This window comes from Orbicella faveolata, unplaced genomic scaffold, assembly GCF_042242905.1.
Source record: "Orbicella faveolata isolate gen_17 unplaced genomic scaffold, um_ofav_v1 contig_36, whole genome shotgun sequence".
NCBI lineage: Eukaryota > Metazoa > Cnidaria > Anthozoa > Scleractinia > Merulinidae > Orbicella > Orbicella faveolata.
The window spans coordinates 2,847,426-2,864,919 of record NW_028301565.1 but is presented as its reverse complement, the minus strand read 5'-3'; the positions used below and the strand labels follow the sequence as shown (position 1 = coordinate 2,864,919).

The 17,494-nt window shown below is 40.8% G+C and overlaps 2 protein-coding genes and 2 pseudogenes across 3 annotated transcripts; 2 read left to right on the top strand and 2 right to left on the bottom strand.

Moving 5' to 3' along the window:
• Positions 1-64: 64 nt before the first annotated feature.
• On the bottom strand, positions 65-17,491 carry LOC110041377 (adenylate kinase 8-like). 2 transcript variants are annotated; one of them, XM_089275206.1, is made up of 17 exons: positions 17,355-17,491; positions 16,312-16,393; positions 15,445-15,494; positions 15,100-15,186; positions 14,681-14,707; positions 14,024-14,092; positions 13,728-13,766; positions 13,100-13,142; positions 12,726-12,797; positions 7,395-7,509; positions 6,932-7,017; positions 6,476-6,607; positions 5,948-6,037; positions 5,307-5,448; positions 4,492-4,572; positions 567-624; positions 65-471 (listed from the first exon to the last, which is right to left on the bottom strand). In XM_089275206.1, exons 1-17 carry the CDS (start codon positions 17,436-17,438, stop codon positions 271-273), a joined length of 1,458 nt encoding a protein of 485 aa, XP_089131332.1. In that variant the 5' UTR covers positions 17,439-17,491; the 3' UTR covers positions 65-270. The 2 variants fall into 2 exon arrangements, with proteins under 2 accessions (XP_089131332.1, XP_089131333.1); XM_089275207.1 differs by having other exon boundaries at positions 16,312-16,434; positions 17,355-17,463.
• LOC149101996 (uncharacterized) lies at positions 798-2,638 on the bottom strand (annotated as a pseudogene).
• Positions 2,632-4,332, top strand: LOC149101995 (uncharacterized; annotated as a pseudogene).
• LOC149101994 (uncharacterized) lies at positions 11,048-11,871 on the top strand. Its single transcript, XM_089275210.1, has one exon. The coding sequence runs from the start codon at positions 11,082-11,084 to the stop codon at positions 11,865-11,867; it is 786 nt and encodes a 261-aa protein (XP_089131336.1). The 5' UTR covers positions 11,048-11,081; the 3' UTR covers positions 11,868-11,871.
• Positions 17,492-17,494: the final 3 nt, after the last annotated feature.

Genomic DNA, 17,494 nt, shown 5'->3' with positions numbered 1-17,494 from the left:
CTGATCTACTCGCCTAATCCTAGGTTCTTTTACTTATGATGCACTATCACAAATGAGCAAGCCATTTATAGTAAAAAAAAAAAAAAAACATTTATTGCAGCCACATGGTTACTTATTACAGAGGTCAGTCAAGTAAAACGACACTGTTGGCTGAAAATAAGGAGAAAAAAAACACACTCGACCTATAATACAACGTTTAAAATACGAGCTGAGTGTAACAGATAAATTAATATGTACATCTTCGCATGCAAAATTTCTCTGTTCAAACCGTCAAATCAATGACCCGCCTTGCCCGTTCTTTCTTGGTATGGGATTTACAATAATACTTTCAATACACTCAAACACAGTATGGATATCTTGATCGGCGTTTATGTGCTGGCCGGACTCCTCGTAATACTCTGCGATCTCCTCGATATAGGCCTGGTACTCAGCAATCCGGGAGTTAACCGCTGACTCGACGTCTTTCGCGCTCTGCCAGGAAGTACAAAAATACAATGTGAGTGAACAGTGCACATCGATCGAGGTTATGACAGACATGAAAGTTTCAAGAAATTTCCTTCACTAACCGTTTGTAACCTCTGTTTCACTTCATTTGTTCGAGGCGGGTTGTAAATCAGATGATATCTAAAGAGATCAAGAAGTCACTTTTAATATTCAGAGCGAACGATTTAGACCTTAGACAGAAAATATAAAAATATACTTACGTTGTTGCTCGCCAGTGACCACACCACCAGTACCTCTCGCTCCTGCATCACCCCCCCTCCCCCCCCCCCACCACCACCACCATCCCACTGCGCCTCTCCCGTCACTACTGGGGACAGTTTTTCTTCACCCGAAGAAAACCTCAGTCCCGGACCTCAGTCAAGTCATCAGGCTAACCGCTGGTTTTACCCAGGGCTTTCCGCCCTGGGAACGAGGCTGTTGTTTTACGATACTGGTTTTGGAATAAGAACGTTCTCTGGTTAAAAATATATTAAAAACATAAGCTTTCGGCTATCAGTCTATAGCCTTTAACGAATGAAGAATGTAGCGCGCAAGCGAAAATATATACGAATGGGGTGCGAAAAATTGAGAATAAAAACAAGCGTGAAAAAAGCAAGAAGATAAAAATGTAAATGAGGCCTGATTACAATAAAATAGAGTATTGCCTAGGCAACGGTTTTGAGTTGTTATCCGCGTCGACGGTTTTTGCTGTGTGCCAAGATTCTAGTGTTTTTCGAACGCGGTAATTGCCTTTGTCAATGACACAAGCATTGTCGAAATCAATGGAGTGATTGTTTTGCCACGCATGGTTGGCAACATTAGAGCCATTTGAATAGTTCTTCAAGTTTCGTTGATGTTCTTTTTTTCGGGTTTGGAAGCATCTTCCGGTTTTTCCTATGTAATTCCAAGGGCAGTCTTTACATGGAATTTTGTAAACAACATTACATCGAAAATCTGAGGGTTGTCTGAACTTTGGTGACGGGAATTCTTGTTGAAGGGTTTTAAGTGGTTTGTTGACAACTCGGATATCATTTTTGCGGAGTAATCTTGTGAGGGGCTCGGTTAGGCCGCTGATATAAGGGAGACATGCAAAACCCTGGTACGTATTAGATGGATCAGCCCATTTGAAGAACATAGAAACGAGTTCTTCTGGTGGAGGAACTGAAGATGGGGGTGGCTTCTTATTGAGGATGTTAGAAATAACAGCCGGTGGGTAACCATTAGCTTCTAACGCGGCCCTAAGATGATTGGTTTCACGTGTTTTTCCCTCAAAGCTGCTAGGGAGGTTGGATGCCCGGAACAGGAGGGTCGAGGCCATGCTGATTTTGTGTTCTTTTGCATGATGGGAAGAGAAATCCAAATAACGGTCAGTATGGGTTGGCTTCCGAAATATATCAATAAAGGCAACTCCATTTCTTCTGGAAACCAAGGTGTCTAAGAAGGCAATTTGGCTGTTGTTTTCAAGTTCGATTGTGAAAGAAATTTTGGGATCACAGGCGTTAAGAGTATCGTGGAAGGAAGAAACGGCGTCCTTCTTGATAATCACAAAGCTGTCGTCAACATATCGTTTCCAAACCCTTAGTGGGACTGGTGAGGTACTGATAGCTCAATCCTCGATCACTTCCATACAGAGGTTAGCAACAGTGGGGCTAACTGGACTGCCCATTGCGCAGCCGTGGATCTGTTTGTATATGCAGTTATTATAGACAAAATAATTGTTTGAAAGAGTGAAATCCAGTAGAGAAATGATGTCATCTGTGCTGAGAATTGTTCTGGATCGTAATGTGTTGTCATTGTTTAATTTGCTCCGAATGTATTCACAGGCTTTGTTGACTGGAATAGCTGTGAAAAGCGACACAACGTCAAATGAGACCATAACTTCATCATCAGAGATTTCCATATTAGCCACTTCTTTGGCGAACTGTGAGGAATTGAGAACAGAATATCCATTGTGATTCTGTATCGGCGATAGGATTTCCGAAAGGAACTTGGATGTATTGTAAAGGGCGGAGCCAATGGAAGAAACAATCGGCCGAAGAGGGAAGCCCGGTTTGTGGTGTTTAATAGAACCACGGATGGCGGGAGGGGAACCGTCTGTAGAACGGAGTTTGCGATAAGTCAATTCATCAATCTTATTTTGTCTTTTAAGATCGAGGAGTCTTGTTCAATTCTTTTTCAATTTTGGAGAATGGTGACTTGTCGACTGGATGGTAGGTGTCACGGTCAACAAGTAGGGCTTCCATTTTTGTATCATAGTCTGTTTTGTCCATAACAACAAAACAGTTGCCTTTGTCAGCTGTCATTATCACACGTTCATGGTCATCTTTAAGGTTAAGGTTAAGGCTCAATTCCTCACAGTTCGCCAAAGAAGTGGCTAATATGGAAATCTCTGATGATGAAGTTATGGTCTCATTTGACGTTGTGTCGCTTTTCACAGCTATTCCAGTCAACAAAGCCTGTGAATACATTCGGAGCAAATTAAACAATGACAACACATTACGATCCAGAACAATTCTCAGCACAGATGACATCATTTCTCTACTGGATTTCACTCTTTCAAACAATTATTTTGTCTATAATAACTGCATATACAAACAGATCCACGGCTGCGCAATGGGCAGTCCAGTTAGCCCCATTGTTGCTAACCTCTGTATGGAAGTGATCGAGGATTGAGCTATCAGTACCTCACCAGTCCCACTAAGGGTTTGGAAACGATATGTTGACGACAGCTTTGTGATTATCAAGAAGGACGCCGTTTCTTCCTTCCACGATACTCTTAACGCCTGTGATCCCAAAATTTCTTTCACAATCGAACTTGAAAACAACAGCCAAATTGCCTTCTTAGACACCTTGGTTTCCAGAAGAAATGGAGTTGCCTTTATTGATATATTTCGGAAGCCAACCCATACTGACCGTTATTTGGATTTCTCTTCCCATCATGCAAAAGAACACAAAATCAGCATGGCCTCGACCCTCCTGTTCCGGGCATCCAACCTCCCTAGCAGCTTTGAGGGAAAAACACGTGAAACCAATCATCTTAGGGCCGCGTTAGAAGCTAATGGTTACCCACCGGCTGTTATTTCTAACATCCTCAATAAGAAGCCACCCCCATCTTCAGTTCCTCCACCAGAAGAACTCGTTTCTATGTTCTTCAAATGGGCTGATCCATCTAATACGTACCAGGGTTTTGCATGTCTCCCTTATATCAGCGGCCTAACCGAGCCCCTCACAAGATTACTCCGCAAAAATGATATCCGAGTTGTCAACAAACCACTTAAAACCCTTCAACAAGAATTCCCGTCACCAAAGTTCAGACAACCCTCAGATTTTCGATGTAATGTTGTTTACAAAATTCCATGTAAAGACTGCCCTTGGAATTACATAGGAAAAACCGGAAGATGCTTCCAAACCCGAAAAAAAGAACATCAACGAAACTTGAAGAACTATTCAAATGGCTCTAATGTTGCCAACCATGCGTGGCAAAACAATCACTCCATTGATTTCGACAATGCTTGTGTCATTGACAAAGGCAATTACCGCGTTCGAAAAACACTAGAATCTTGGCACACAGCAAAAACCGTCGACGCGGATAACAACTCAAAACCGTTGCCTAGGCAATACTCTATTTTATTGTAATCAGGCCTCATTTACATTTTTATCTTCTTGCTTTTTTCACGCTTGTTTTTATTCTCAATTTTTCGCACCCCATTCGTATATATTTTCGCTTGCGCGCTACATTCTTCATTCGTTAAAGGCTATAGACTGATAGCCGAAAGCTTATGTTTTTAATATATTTTTAACCAGAGAACGTTCTTATTCCAATATGTCTTATCCTGGTTACAGTTCTATTTTTACTGATACTGGTTTTACGGGTTTTACCGAGTAGATCACAAACTTCGATCAGCTGTATTTTCTCTATGATGTAAACTGTGCTGTGTGCCCAGCAAGCTACAAGGCACAACAGAGATAGCACTACAAATTCCCCGCAGTGTATCTTTTCTAACCTACCTTTCACCAGTAACAGGGTCCACACTTCGCAGTGTCATTCGTTCAAGAATGGTGTCCGTTGGCGCATCCATAAAGATCACCCTGAAACATTCATAACCGTTGTATAAACAGGATTAATACTGGTCGCAGTGTGATGTCTTCATTTCTACCATTTTTCAGGCTATGTTTTCGCAACTGCGTATTACTGTACGTAGCTGCGACGATTCTCTCATGTCTAAATCACTTTTCCGTGGTTATACGATGTTTCTTCTATTCCCTGTCATATGCATTTGACTGACAGCGTCATAAAATCGTAACAAACGTTCATCAACCATAAGAGGAGACACATGAAAAGTGTGTCGATTTGTGCTTGTACTTTATATCAAAAGGTGGTCTACGCCTTGACGAAGAAGCAAACAATTTTTTGTCTGCTTACGTCCTTGGACGATAAAACTTGGTGAAAGACTTTTACGGTGCTGTGCCCTATTATCGACCTACATACAGATTTTTCATGAGTACACTTTGATTCGACAACGTTCTCATGAGTGTCTTTTGATTTGATAAATGAAAATCTTAGTTGGGAGCCACATGTCGTTGGGAAATCGAACACGTGACGCTACCACTAAGTATCTGCAACATCGTTTCCAGAGGAGGTTGTGATCGGTCAATGAGAGGGAACCCATGCGTGTTCAGGTGCTCGTACGATCTTCTAACTGGAATTAGTGTTCGCAATCGGGCGATTTTACAAGAATTTACAATGGCTATTTGTTCTTCGTACTGAACAGGATGAGTTTACAAGTAATTCAAGCTACATGTAGCTTACCGTTTGTTTTTACCTGTTAGGTTCGTATCCAGCTTTTGTGAGTGTCTCCGCCTGTTCCCTTGTTTTGGGAAAGCCGTGTATTACCCAGCCTTTAGTCACCGCGTCTAACTGAGCCAGGCGACTCTGTAGTAACTGTAGAACCAAGTCGTCAGGTACTGTAATAAAACAACACAGAACATTGGATTTAAAAAGACTGCAGTGTCTCTCTCTACCCAGTAGTTATTAAAGCAACAATGCCACATGTTCGCTGGGGTCTCACAAAATGCTTGGGTTGTCTTTTCAGAGGGAATAGCAGTAAGACTTACTCCTAGCTACTTCATGTTAAAGCAGCTCAGTCACGGGTTTTGAGTTATTTTGGCGAGGTAGAAAATTAGTTAAAATTGAAGGAACCTGAAAATAGTAGTTCACTAAGATAGAAAAACACCAGAGAGACAATAATAAATCATATAGGAAAAAGCATGGACAAGGATGGAAAAGATCAACACGGATTACAATCAAGGAACTTGAAAAACTTAGGCTAAACTTTTCAAGATGCACAAACTGTTACATTGCTCCTTTAAGGAAACCACTCAGAGTTAATTGCTGTCAACCTGCTAATCCATTAGCCTCTGAAATGGTTCCTTTTCATATTAATATGTTTGTGTACATGCTTACCCATCATTTTGCGTTCAACATACGGCCTTACTGCCTCACCAAGTTTAGAGTCATCCACCAGAGACTGCTTGATAAGCTCTGTACAGGAAACTAAATACGACAACCACAATAGGATTAACAATATAAACAAATACAAAACGCAATACAGCAAATAACATGCTAAGCAGAATACTGTGAATTTCCTAAAACAGTAGCAACTTCCTAACATAACTTAGTGATCCAGAAAAACAAGCAACCCTCCACAATTTGCCTGCAAACAGAACTGGTAAAAGCTCATATTCAAAATCTATTTACTAACTAGTTAATATGCTTTCACATTTGACACAATAAACTCTAAGATGGACCAGAACATACATGTATACATGGTAGGGGTGGAAGGGGTGATATTTGTGTTTCCCCAAAGGAATGACTCCTGCCCTACACAGAAGCTAGGGACTCTCCGAAAGCACGGATATAAAAAGAATGGGAAATCAAAAAGTAACAAAGGCCATTAATGTCCTAAAGTTAAGGCGTTATAAATTCTCTGACCATTTATCAGTCCATATTTACTGGCCAACAGCTCTGCCTGGACGCTCTTGCCACACCCTGTAGGGCCCAGCAGAATCACTCGGGGAGTGTGGGGTGCACTGTCTCGGTGTTTCATCTTCAAGTAGGACAATACTACAACAATAGAATAGTCACAGCTGTGAACAATCTTGATTATGAATTGATGAGCGCATTGTCACTCATGTTGATTTTTGAGTGGCTGCACTAAAAGCCTTGCTGTTTAATACAAAGGGCTACACTATCGCCCATTTACAAATTAAAAAGAATTCTTACATCAGAAAATGACAGACTTGGTAATAATAAGGTCTCCTGTATCAAAAAGATAGCTTTACGAAAAAGTTCCACTTCCACTCTACGATACTCCATGCAAAGAAAGGTCACTAGGAAATGAACTGTTGTTTAAGTCCGAGAGACTATCATAAACAACACTTAATTCACCTTGTGAAAAGACATCTGCTTTTGGCTGGTCGACATTGATGGATTTGTAAATTTTTTCATAGCACATCAGGATACCATCAATATGCCTGCAACAGGATTCAAAGGTAATTGGTAACATTTAACAAACACGATTGACGTTCTTTGTCAAACCCTTATCGCATACATAACTGAGAAAGGCTCTACTCCTTTACTTCCTTGGCACCTCTTCACCAGACCCCTCAGGTTGGATCGCTTTGCTTGCGGGCTTGTGCGTGTGACTGCTCTACCACTCGTAGAGCTATGAAACCACTGGGAGCCGATAATTAAATAAATTGTGAGTTTTATTTTACTTTAACTTTCACTCTGGGACAACAGTAAAAACTTTCTACAAATGCTATAACAAGAATTTGCTTGAGCTATTTTGGTGTTGTTTTACTTCTCGTCAATGCCTGAGCTCAACGATAAGTTGATGACCTGACATTACCTGTGATAATCCATCAGTCTTTCAATCATGACTTTCTCTGATGACTTGGAATCTGGAACAAGGCGTTGTACAACTGCTGGGTCTGTTGGTGGGTCAAATGTTGAGTGGTACACATCTGCAAAATAAAATATATTTATTAATATTACTTGTCATTTGCCTGTCTTTAATTTATTCAATTGTTTATTTAGCGTGGATGGTTTTGTTAAGATAAAGTAATGTAGTTAGGTACTTCATTTTAATTATACATATAAAATCAAATTAGGTTTTATTAATGCAGTTAAATGCAATTTAACGGAGTTAACAACAAAGAGCGCCAGTGTTGTCTGGAATCAGCGGCGTTTCATACATGGGCATGCGCCAGATCCCATGTGCTCTTTGACTGAAGTGTGTTTAGCGTTACAGGCGCTAGCGTGTTATTTGCGTGGCAGTTCATGGGACCTCATCTTCAAGGCTTCCTCCCTGAGTAGCGTGTGCATTATTTGTTCTTCGTTCGTCGTTTTTCGAATCTTGCCGTTGTTTCTTTCGTTTGGTATGGCACATCGTCGTGCAACAAACAACAGTGTGGCCGCCATGTTGGATTCAAGTCAGCCTTCTTCTTCAGCCGATTCTCCCTCTTCGGTCGTACGTCCTCCCATTTCTTCGACTCCGGTGTCCACTCCGCCCTCCTTCGTCCTCTCTCAACAGGACCTCAGTCAAGCGTTTTCACAAGCCTTGGGGGATACGTTACCTCGCATTTTGGCGGCTTTGCAAAGTCACTCATCGAGTTCTTCGACAGCGGGAAACGCGGCGTCGGGCACGACGTCATCCGGTTCTGTTGTCATTAACCAACCACTGCCTTCTTCTGCAGGCCAGTCCTCAGGTAATTTGGTCGTTCCTCCCTTTATTTCAACATACTGCACGTTAGGCAATTCTTCTTTATCTTCGCCATCGTTGTTTGGTTCTCGTGGTGCTGCGAATGGATTGCCATCTTCCAACCAGTCTTTCACGCCATTGGTCTCCTTTGGTTCTAATTCCTCCATCGCCTCTACCTCAACATCCCTGAATAGGCCGTTTGTTGTTGGCCCCGGTTATTCCCCTATCCCGGAGAAGCTGGTGACAAAAATTAGGTCTGGCCAATTTGTGGATCTTGCTGACTTGCTAGCAGAGAACTTGAAAGCCCAGGAGACAGAGCCCCAAACGTACCTTGATGGCAAACTTCTCGTGAGTTCTTCCAAGAAAAGGGTGCAAGAGATCACTGATATCGTGACATGGGTTGAAGCATTCACTGTGTACTCGTGGATCTTCTGCTGTGCTCATTCTTCCAGATGGCAGGACATGACACAATACAAGCTGCTAATTCTCAAGACGTCGCGCCAGTTCCCTGGGAAGGCTTGGCTCCATTACGATGTTGCATTCCGCAAGGACGCAGCTGCTGCAGGTTTGGTGGACTGGTCTCACATGAACCATGATTTGTACAACTTCCATACTCTTTCATCACCTCTTCCCCAGTCAAGCCAGCAGCCAACCACTTCGTCTTCGGCTTCAATTTCGATAGCCGGTTCATCCACCTTTTGCCGATCTTGGAATGATGGCACCTGTCGCTGGACCTTTGGTCAATGCCGGTACCTCCATCGCTGTGAGAAATGTGAAGGTGATCATCCACGTGTCAACTGTCCATTTCGGGCCTCAACCTCTTCCTACCGGCGCTCCCAGTCAACTCCCCCATCCCAAAGCAAACGTCTGCGGCGTTGAAGTGGGATCCAAACCATATGTAAATAGCGTACATTCATCTTGTTCAGTTTCCTTTTCAAATTTTTTGATTCCTGTTCCTATTAATGTTGTTGTTCCCGCACCACAAGATGCTTTTGGTAATGACATGCCCTCCGAAGTGGCACACCATGCTTTGCCCTCTTGTTCTTTGTCCATTTTGGGCGCCCCGCAGCAAGACCTGGTCCCCCCATCCAGAGTAACCCCCATAGACGCGGAGGAACTTCGGCATGAACTGTGTTCTTACCCCGACCAAACGCAAGTGGAGTACGTGATTTCAGGTCTCACAAATGGTTTTCAGCTGGGTTTTGACCCTCGGGCGGTATCTTTAAAATCGGAGAATAAAAATATGCCTTCAGCATCCCTTCAGCCTTCAGTCATCGACCAGTATCTCCTCACGGAACTCGACAAAGGCCGTGTAGCTGGCCCCTTTGCTATAGCCCCTATCCCAAACCTCCATGTGAGTCGCTTTGGAATTATCCCGAAGAAGTACCAGCCTGGAAAATGGCGGCTTATCTTGGATCTGTCTAGTCCTTTAGGCCATAGTGTCAATGATGGCATTCCAAAAGAACCCTTTTCAGTGCAGTACATGAAGGTTGATGATATCATCGATGGGATCATGCTTCACGGCAGAGGAACGCTGTTGGCAAAGTTCGATGTGGAAAGTGCTTACCGTAATGTCCCTGTCCATTCTGATGATCCTTACCTACTTGGTATGAAGTGGCGTGGGAAATATTTTATTGATATGGCGCTTCCATTTGGACTACGCTCTGCTCCTTTCATCTTCTCGTCCATTGCAGATATGCTCGAGTGGATCCTCAAACACAATTATAATGTGAATTTTCTTTTACACTACCTGGATGACTTCCATACATTGGGCCCTCCTAACTCACCTGTTTGCCAGAACAATATTGATACTTGTGTTAAGCTATTTAAAAAGTGGGGTATTCCTCTTCACCCGAACAAATTGGAGGGGCCATCCACTTGTTTAACTGTGCTCGGTATTGAGCTCGATTCTCTCTCACTTCAGGCCCGTCTGCCGCAGGATAAGTTTGATCGTATTGCTGCACTTCTGGAAGCCTGGTCCCTCAAACAACATTGCACACGGAAGGAGCTGGAATCTCTCATTGGCAATCTCCAACACGCATGTAAAGTAGTTCCTCAGGGGCGTACCTTCTTGAGACGCATGATCAATTTATTGTCAGCCTTTCGACGTGATAGCCACCCAATTAGGATCAACCAAGACTTTCGCTTAGACCTCCGTTGGTGGCGAGAATTTTTCCATTCTTGGGGTGGTCTCAGTTTCCTGCTTTCCCCACAGTGGGCGACCTTGCCTGAATTTTACGTTTCCTCAGATGCTGCTGGTGCTCGGGGTTATGGTGCAATTTGTGATCATGAATGGTTTGTGGGTGAATGGTCAGCTGTTCAGCATCCCTTGGCAATTGCCTACAAAGAGTTGTTTCCGGTGGTTATTGCAGCTTCCCTATGGGGCCACCGATGGGCTTCTAAACGAGTTGAGTTCTGCTCCGACAACATGGCAGTCGTTAGTGTTTTGCGTTCGGGCACCACGAAGGATCCGAACATGATGGTTCTTCTCCGTCACTTGTCACTTGTGGCAGCCCGACATTCCTTTGCCTTTACTGCCTCTCATACACCGGGTAAAGACAACTCGATTGCTGATGCCTTATCTCGTTTTGATTTTCAGCGTTTCCATCATCTTGCTCCTCATGCAGCTCCTGGGGCGACTCCAATTCCGTTAACGCTGCTGGCTCAGCTGCCCGTAATTTGACAGATAAATGCCAGTTCTATTTGACCAATGGCCTCGCACCTTCTACTCGCCAAGTTTATGCTTCGGCTCATCGTCAGTTCTTAGATTTTTGTAGTCAGGATACTCCCTTCGAGCCAAGTCAGCCTCTTTTACCAGCCAGTGAACAAACTCTGATGCGCTTCTGTACCCATTTAGCAGATCGTCTTCACCATTCTTCCATTAAAGTATATTTGTCTGCAGTCCGTTCTTTACACATTGACTATGGCTTCCCAGACCCAATTGTCAACCGTCTTCAACTTCAGCGTCTCTTACGAGGGATCAAACGTCATCAGGGCCCAAATCTCCCTCAGCGCCAACCAGTGACAGCCGACCTTATGTCTGTTTTGCACAAGTCTTTAGATTTTATCAACCCTGACAGTGTCATGCTATGGGCAGCCTGCTGTCTTGGCTTCTTTGGGTTTCTTAGAGCTGGTGAATTTACAACAAATGGTACCTTTGATCCATCTGTTCATTTGACCGCGGCAGATCTTCAAGTAGATTCCTCCACCAATCCCCAAAGCTTTCGAGTGTTAATCAAGTGTGCAAAGACTGATCCTTTCAGGCAGGGTTGTTTCATCTATCTTGGCCGTGGTTCCCTTCCTCTCTGTCCTGTGACTGCATTAACAAACTACCTTCATCTTCGTGGGCCAGGCACCGGACCTCTCTTTATTCACCAAGATGGCTCTCCTCTTTCTAGATCTCGGCTTTCCTCGTTTCTTCAAACCACTCTACAGGCAGCAGGTATTCCTGGAAAGTTCTCGGGTCATAGTTTTAGAATTGGAGCCGCTACAACTGCTGCCCAGAGAGGTGTTCCTGATCATCTCATTAAGACAATGGGTCGCTGGTTGAGTGATGCTTACTTGTTATATGTGCGCACACCTGTGGAAACCATCCTTTCAGTAGCTGAACGACTTGCCTAACAGGTATGGTTTTTGTCACTAATTTGCCAGTTACTGGGTGCCTACGGATTTGGGCATTTTGCTCGGGGCTCTGGCCTCCCCATCCATGAGCCCCTCTCTTCTCCGAGCTGGCTAGCGCGCTGCTCGGAGGTCCTCCGGCTTGGCGTGGGGGCTCATGGCTGGCTTGCCAGGATTTGCCGGCCATGGGAGCAGTCTCCATCTAGGAGCTGGCTGCCAATAGTGGAAGCTCCTGGATATCACAGGCACCCAGCCTCCATTTTGCGATGCAGTTGTTAAATGCAGTTAAATGCAATTTAACGGAGTTAACAACAAAGAGCGCCAGTGTTGTCTGGAATCAGCGGCGTTTCATACATGGGCATGCGCCAGATCCCATGTGCTCTTTGACTGAAGTGTGTTTAGCGTTACAGGCGCTAGCGTGTTATTTGCGTGGCAGTTCATGGGACCTCATCTTCAAGGCTTCCTCCCTCCCCCCCATTTCCCTCCCTCTTTTCCACTGTTCACACAGTGTGACGGGTGCCTGCTCTCCCTTCTGCGTGGGGGCTCATGGCTGGCTTGCCAGGATTTGCCAGCCATGGGTGCAGTCTCCATCTAGGAGCTGGCTGCCAATAGTGGAAGCTCCTGGATATCACAGGCACCCAGCCTCCATTTTGCGATGCAGTTGTTAACAACTATTATAGTAGTTTTTAGATCCTCCCAGAAACGTTATTTACTCCTTTAATTAATAGGAGTAATTACTATTATTTATTTAAAGCATAAAACATAAAGAATTACTAAGGCCAAGTTTATTAGGTTAGAATAGATGTGCTAGAATTGACTACCTAGAATCCCTGTAAGTACCTGTCTAAAGTGAAAACTTACCGCCAGTCTCTGGGTCGATCCTTTTTCCCATCACTCTTTCTATCAGTACTGTGTCTGGAGCTTCCAAAAGAACTTGGGAAAGAAGAAAAAATTAGCACATCATGTGTGTTAAAAGATTGTATGACCACAGGTTCATATCAAGGCTAAGGTTGAGTTGTCATCTCTGAGTGAGATGGACAAAACCCTAGAGTAATGTGACCATTCAAATGCAAATGTTGAGAACTGCTTAAAACATTGTCTATGTCACTTTGAGCCTGACACTCTAGAATGGTCCCATTATTTGTATATAGAGAAGGCAGAATTACATTTGTAAATGTTCCAGCTGAAATAATTGTCATGACAAGTTTTATAAATGAATAGTAGTTGACACTTACCAAAATTCTTTGGATTGATTCCTTCTGCTTGAAGAGCTTGAGCCTAAAGACCAACAAAAAAAGGCCATGCAGTAGAATATTGATAGGGTATGGTTGGGGGATTTATAGGGGATTCACATTAGCGTAATTGAAATTTGTTGAAGCATGAAGGCAAAGACGAGCTCTTAATAAAACTATCCACCTGTTGTACAGACACTGTATATAATTTTTTTACAATACTTAACCCACAAAGTAATAATTAAAAGTGAAAAAATTGAAGACAGTGATCATTGCAGTTATAAATACACACAACTTATAACTGTTTAAAAACAGTTAAAAAAATTCAGGCTTGGACGGGATTCAAACCCATGACCACTGCAAATACCAGTGCAGTGCTCTACCAACTGAGCTATCAAGCCAACTGGGAGCTGGTCACATTGTGAGTTCATATGATGATGTCTTCATATCTTTCTCAGCAGTACAAATATATGATCTTTCATATATTCACTTGTAAAGTGAAAAGTTATTAATCATAAATGTATTCATTAGGAATATCATCAATGAACACATTATATTTTATTAATAATTTTCAGCAAAAAGATGTTACATTAAATGTTATATAATTATGTATTATAAATAAATGAATTACCTGCTCTCTTGTTTGAGGAAAGGCTTCAAGTAACCAGCCCTGTACAACAAGATGACAGTGGCAGTTGGATTAAGGAATCAACCTTTAAATTTTAAATTAAGCTATGAACCCCAATTTATGTTCTAGAAATAGACTAATGCAAATATAATTTTAAACAGTTTTTATTAATTATTAATGATAGATTAAATTTTCATATCACTGAGTCAATGACCAATTTTTTTTCAGTATTATTGACATTAGCAGTCAAGATTTTATTATAATAACTAAAGTTAAATTTGACTAATCCATTTCTTTACCTTACTAATACAGTCCTCTTTCTCAAGTCTTTCTTTGATAAGACCAACCCAAATATGAGTAGGCACTGTCTGAAAGTAAAATAATTTGAATATAATCCTGTTAATAATATAAGTGCTGAAGATTAATTTTATTTCATTATATGACCAAGTAAATTACTGAACATTGTGATTGGCTGAGAGCAGATCAATTTATTGTTAATCTTTAATTTGCACTGTGGTGCAAATTAATGCATGTATGTTTGCGTATGAAAGCTCAAATAATTAAGGATTTGCAGCAATTTTGAGAGAACTTTCAGAAATCACTTGTAATGTAAATTCTTAATTGCACTTGTATTCATGAGATTACCTATACTAATATAAAATCTGGAAATCAGGCAACGATTATGGAGCACTTCCACTGATTATCTTCAATTAATATTTCTCACTTAGTATTAATAAATCCAAGTAAACAGACATAATTTGTTTTTAATTAGAGTGAGAGAATGAATTAAAGCTAATTCATCATTATGGATGACTACTTCATGGGAAAATACAGAAAAATTGACAAACATTTAAGTGACTCACTTGCGACAATGAAGCATGGATGGGATATGATTAAATTTAAAATAACATGCCTCAAGTATACAAATACTACATTAAATGTGATCAAATTATTACCTCTTTGGCTGATATGTACTCTTGAGCCTAAAAAGATGAAAAAGATCATACCACCAAAATCAATTCAAAATAACAGCATAAACTTGTCAAATTTCAGAATTCTTCTACTAAAGAGCCGTTAATGTACAGGTATGCACTTAGTATCAACCACAAACCAAATTATCATTGCTGTTTGCAGTTTGTAGTTTTCTCAAGCCCAGTTGTCCTTTTTCCTTTCTACACCATAACATTCTATCAATATTTCTGGTGTTCATGGTTTTCTAAGTTTCATAGTAAAAAGACAAATTAAATTAATCACTTGCTTGCAAACTACCATATCCTTGTTTATAATAATTATGATATTTATTACAACTAAAAGTTCCTATATATAAGTACAAGACAGAGCTATAAATATGATCAATTTAACAAATACACTGTACCTTATCAGCTGATTTTGAATCTGATTCTGCCACAAGTTTATCCAGTGTGATATGCACACAGTTGAAATGCTGAGCTGCCATAACAGACTGAAAGAGAGAAATTAAAAACAGCTTTAAAATATATATTTTTAAAATAAAAAAACACTTTTTGGTCCATGGTAAATAAAAAATTCTGACAAGAGAAAAAAGTGTGATTTACTTTCAACTGTTCCAAATACAACAGGTCTATCAACTAACCATATATACATGGGGGCCAAAGTCACAGATAAACAATGATTCAGAGATTTCAGAGATTTCAGACTTTCGGATTTTTATTGTTCACAAAACACTATTATTTTCTCTTACCATGGTTCTTTTTCCTGCTGCTGGAGGCCCATGAATTATTGTCTGTGGAACTGAAATTTATAATAGGCACACATAGGTTTACAATATAATTGAAATACCACATGCAAATCAGTGAAATGTATTTCACAGAATAAAGATTGAGAAAATCACCTTCAACATTTATTTATTAATTTTTGTAAACTAGTTATTAGTTATTGACTTTACTTTGGTGTCCCCAATTAGCTTATCTATAGCTTAATACACTGACACATTAATTAAGTTTTCACCCATCTCATTCAAAATATTTGGCTCTTGGACATTTTCCATGGATTTCATTTTGGTCAGTCTAAACATCACAACTTGACATTGAGTCCATTCTATCATCCTGTCCAGTCCCCTGATTCCCCTCGATAAGAAACAAGCCTAATAACAATTAAGCCTATAAAAGTCTAATAAAAGTTATTGATTGATTCAATTGATAACTGGTTAGCAAGTGGACAGCAAGGTGTTAAAAATAACTAGATCATCATGTAGTCAGGGGCAACCAGTTGATTGTTTCAGTAAATTATCTGTTCAGAAGGATGATTTTCTTGAGAAAACTGTCACCTCAAACTTTGTGAGAACAAAATCTAATGCCTGTTGTTTTTAACTTTGGATAATGATAAATGAGTTGTTTTGGGTACCAAAAATTAGGGTCAGCTATGATTTTTCGGAAATGTAATAAGATCCAAGGTTTTTGGTAAATGGACAAAGCAGCCCCTATAAATTTGACAAAGACTCGAAGGAAATATGTGGCTCTCAGTAAGCTAAAGGGAGATTTAATATAATTTTAACGCTTTAAAGAATGGGAAGAAGGAAACAAATCAGTATTAATTATTATTTTCTTACCATTACTTTCTTGTTCAAGAAGACCTATCATATAGGTCAAAGGGTCTGCTGGCCGTTCTATGATAAGCCTGGTCAAGAGTGACTGTAAACACAAGATATTCAGCGGCTAATTTATTTGAAGAGCTAAATATGAAAGATAACATTCCTTATTGTAAGCAATGTAGCAGCCAAGGATCAGCAGTGGTTCAGGGCCATTCTATCATATCTCTATACTCCCCTTCCCCATTAATTTCCCAATGAAGTACAAGTCAAATTCACACTGGCCCCCTACGTAGAGCAAAGACCAATGGAAAGTGCTAACAGGATGTTCTCTTCAGCAATAGCCCATTTTCGTCACCTTGTCACCCCACTCCTACCCCACTTCACCCAAAGGCAAGTTTCTTTAAAACACCCTCAGAGCTGTGCAACTTCAGGAGATCTGGGGGAAGCAGGGGGAAGACACAAAATAGAACGGCTCTTAGTGCAGTACAGTGTGCGTACATATTACTCCAAGTATACGTACACCAGTAGGTAGCAACTGTATATGTATGGTCAGGTCACTGGCCTAACATGTTCCTTTAATCTTTATCTTTAATAAGTATACTCCTGAAACAGTGGAACTATACTAGGAGTTGAAAATAACATAATAAAAGCACGTAATAAATAATTACAATATGTATATATACAACAAAAATTATAAGTTAGTAAAAGATAAAATAAAACAGAGTAAGTATAATCTCGTCGAGATAAGTTAGGACGTCTGAATATACATTATACAAAAGATTTAATGGCTGCAAGAGCAATAGTCTTAAAATTATTTATATTAACATCTTCATAAATAGGTAAATTGTTCCATGCTACTCCGTTCAGATTGCAAGTTAACTGGGTAAAAATATAGTCCTTTAGTTTTATCGATTCTTCTGGAAGGGTGAACCTTAAAAAAGTTTGTCTGACAGTTGGGAAATTGAATTTGGGAACTAGTCTGAAACATTATTTTCTATCAAGAAATAGTGTGAAAGCTGTAGTTTGACGATACCTTCGTAAAGAGACTAGTGATTCCTCACCTCATAAATCTGAAAAATGCCGTGTTTCTCAGCGTAGTTTGAGAATTCAGGCGGAATTAACAAAGGTTTCTTGGTTGCATCCATCTTGAATTTTTCCCTCGCAGTTTCGCAGTTGCTACAATAAACAAGATGAGCCTGCG

What these genes read in the sequence shown, in the direction of transcription:
- LOC110041377 (XM_089275206.1), bottom strand. Translation starts at nt 17,438, where the DNA reads ATGGATGCAACCAAGAAACCTTTGTTAATTCCGCCTGAATTCTCAAAC. An exon ending in ATTCAAAATCAGCTGATAAG is followed by an intron (nt 14,708 to 15,099) that starts GTACAGTGTATT and finishes TCATCTTTTTAG; the next exon opens with GCTCAAGAGTACATATCAGC. An exon ending in TGAAACAGAGGTTACAAACG is followed by an intron (nt 472 to 566) that starts GTTAGTGAAGGA and finishes ACTTCCTGGCAG; the next exon opens with AGCGCGAAAGACGTCGAGTC.
- LOC149101994 (XM_089275210.1), top strand. Translation starts at nt 11,082, where the DNA reads ATGCGCTTCTGTACCCATTTAGCAGATCGTCTTCACCATTCTTCCATT.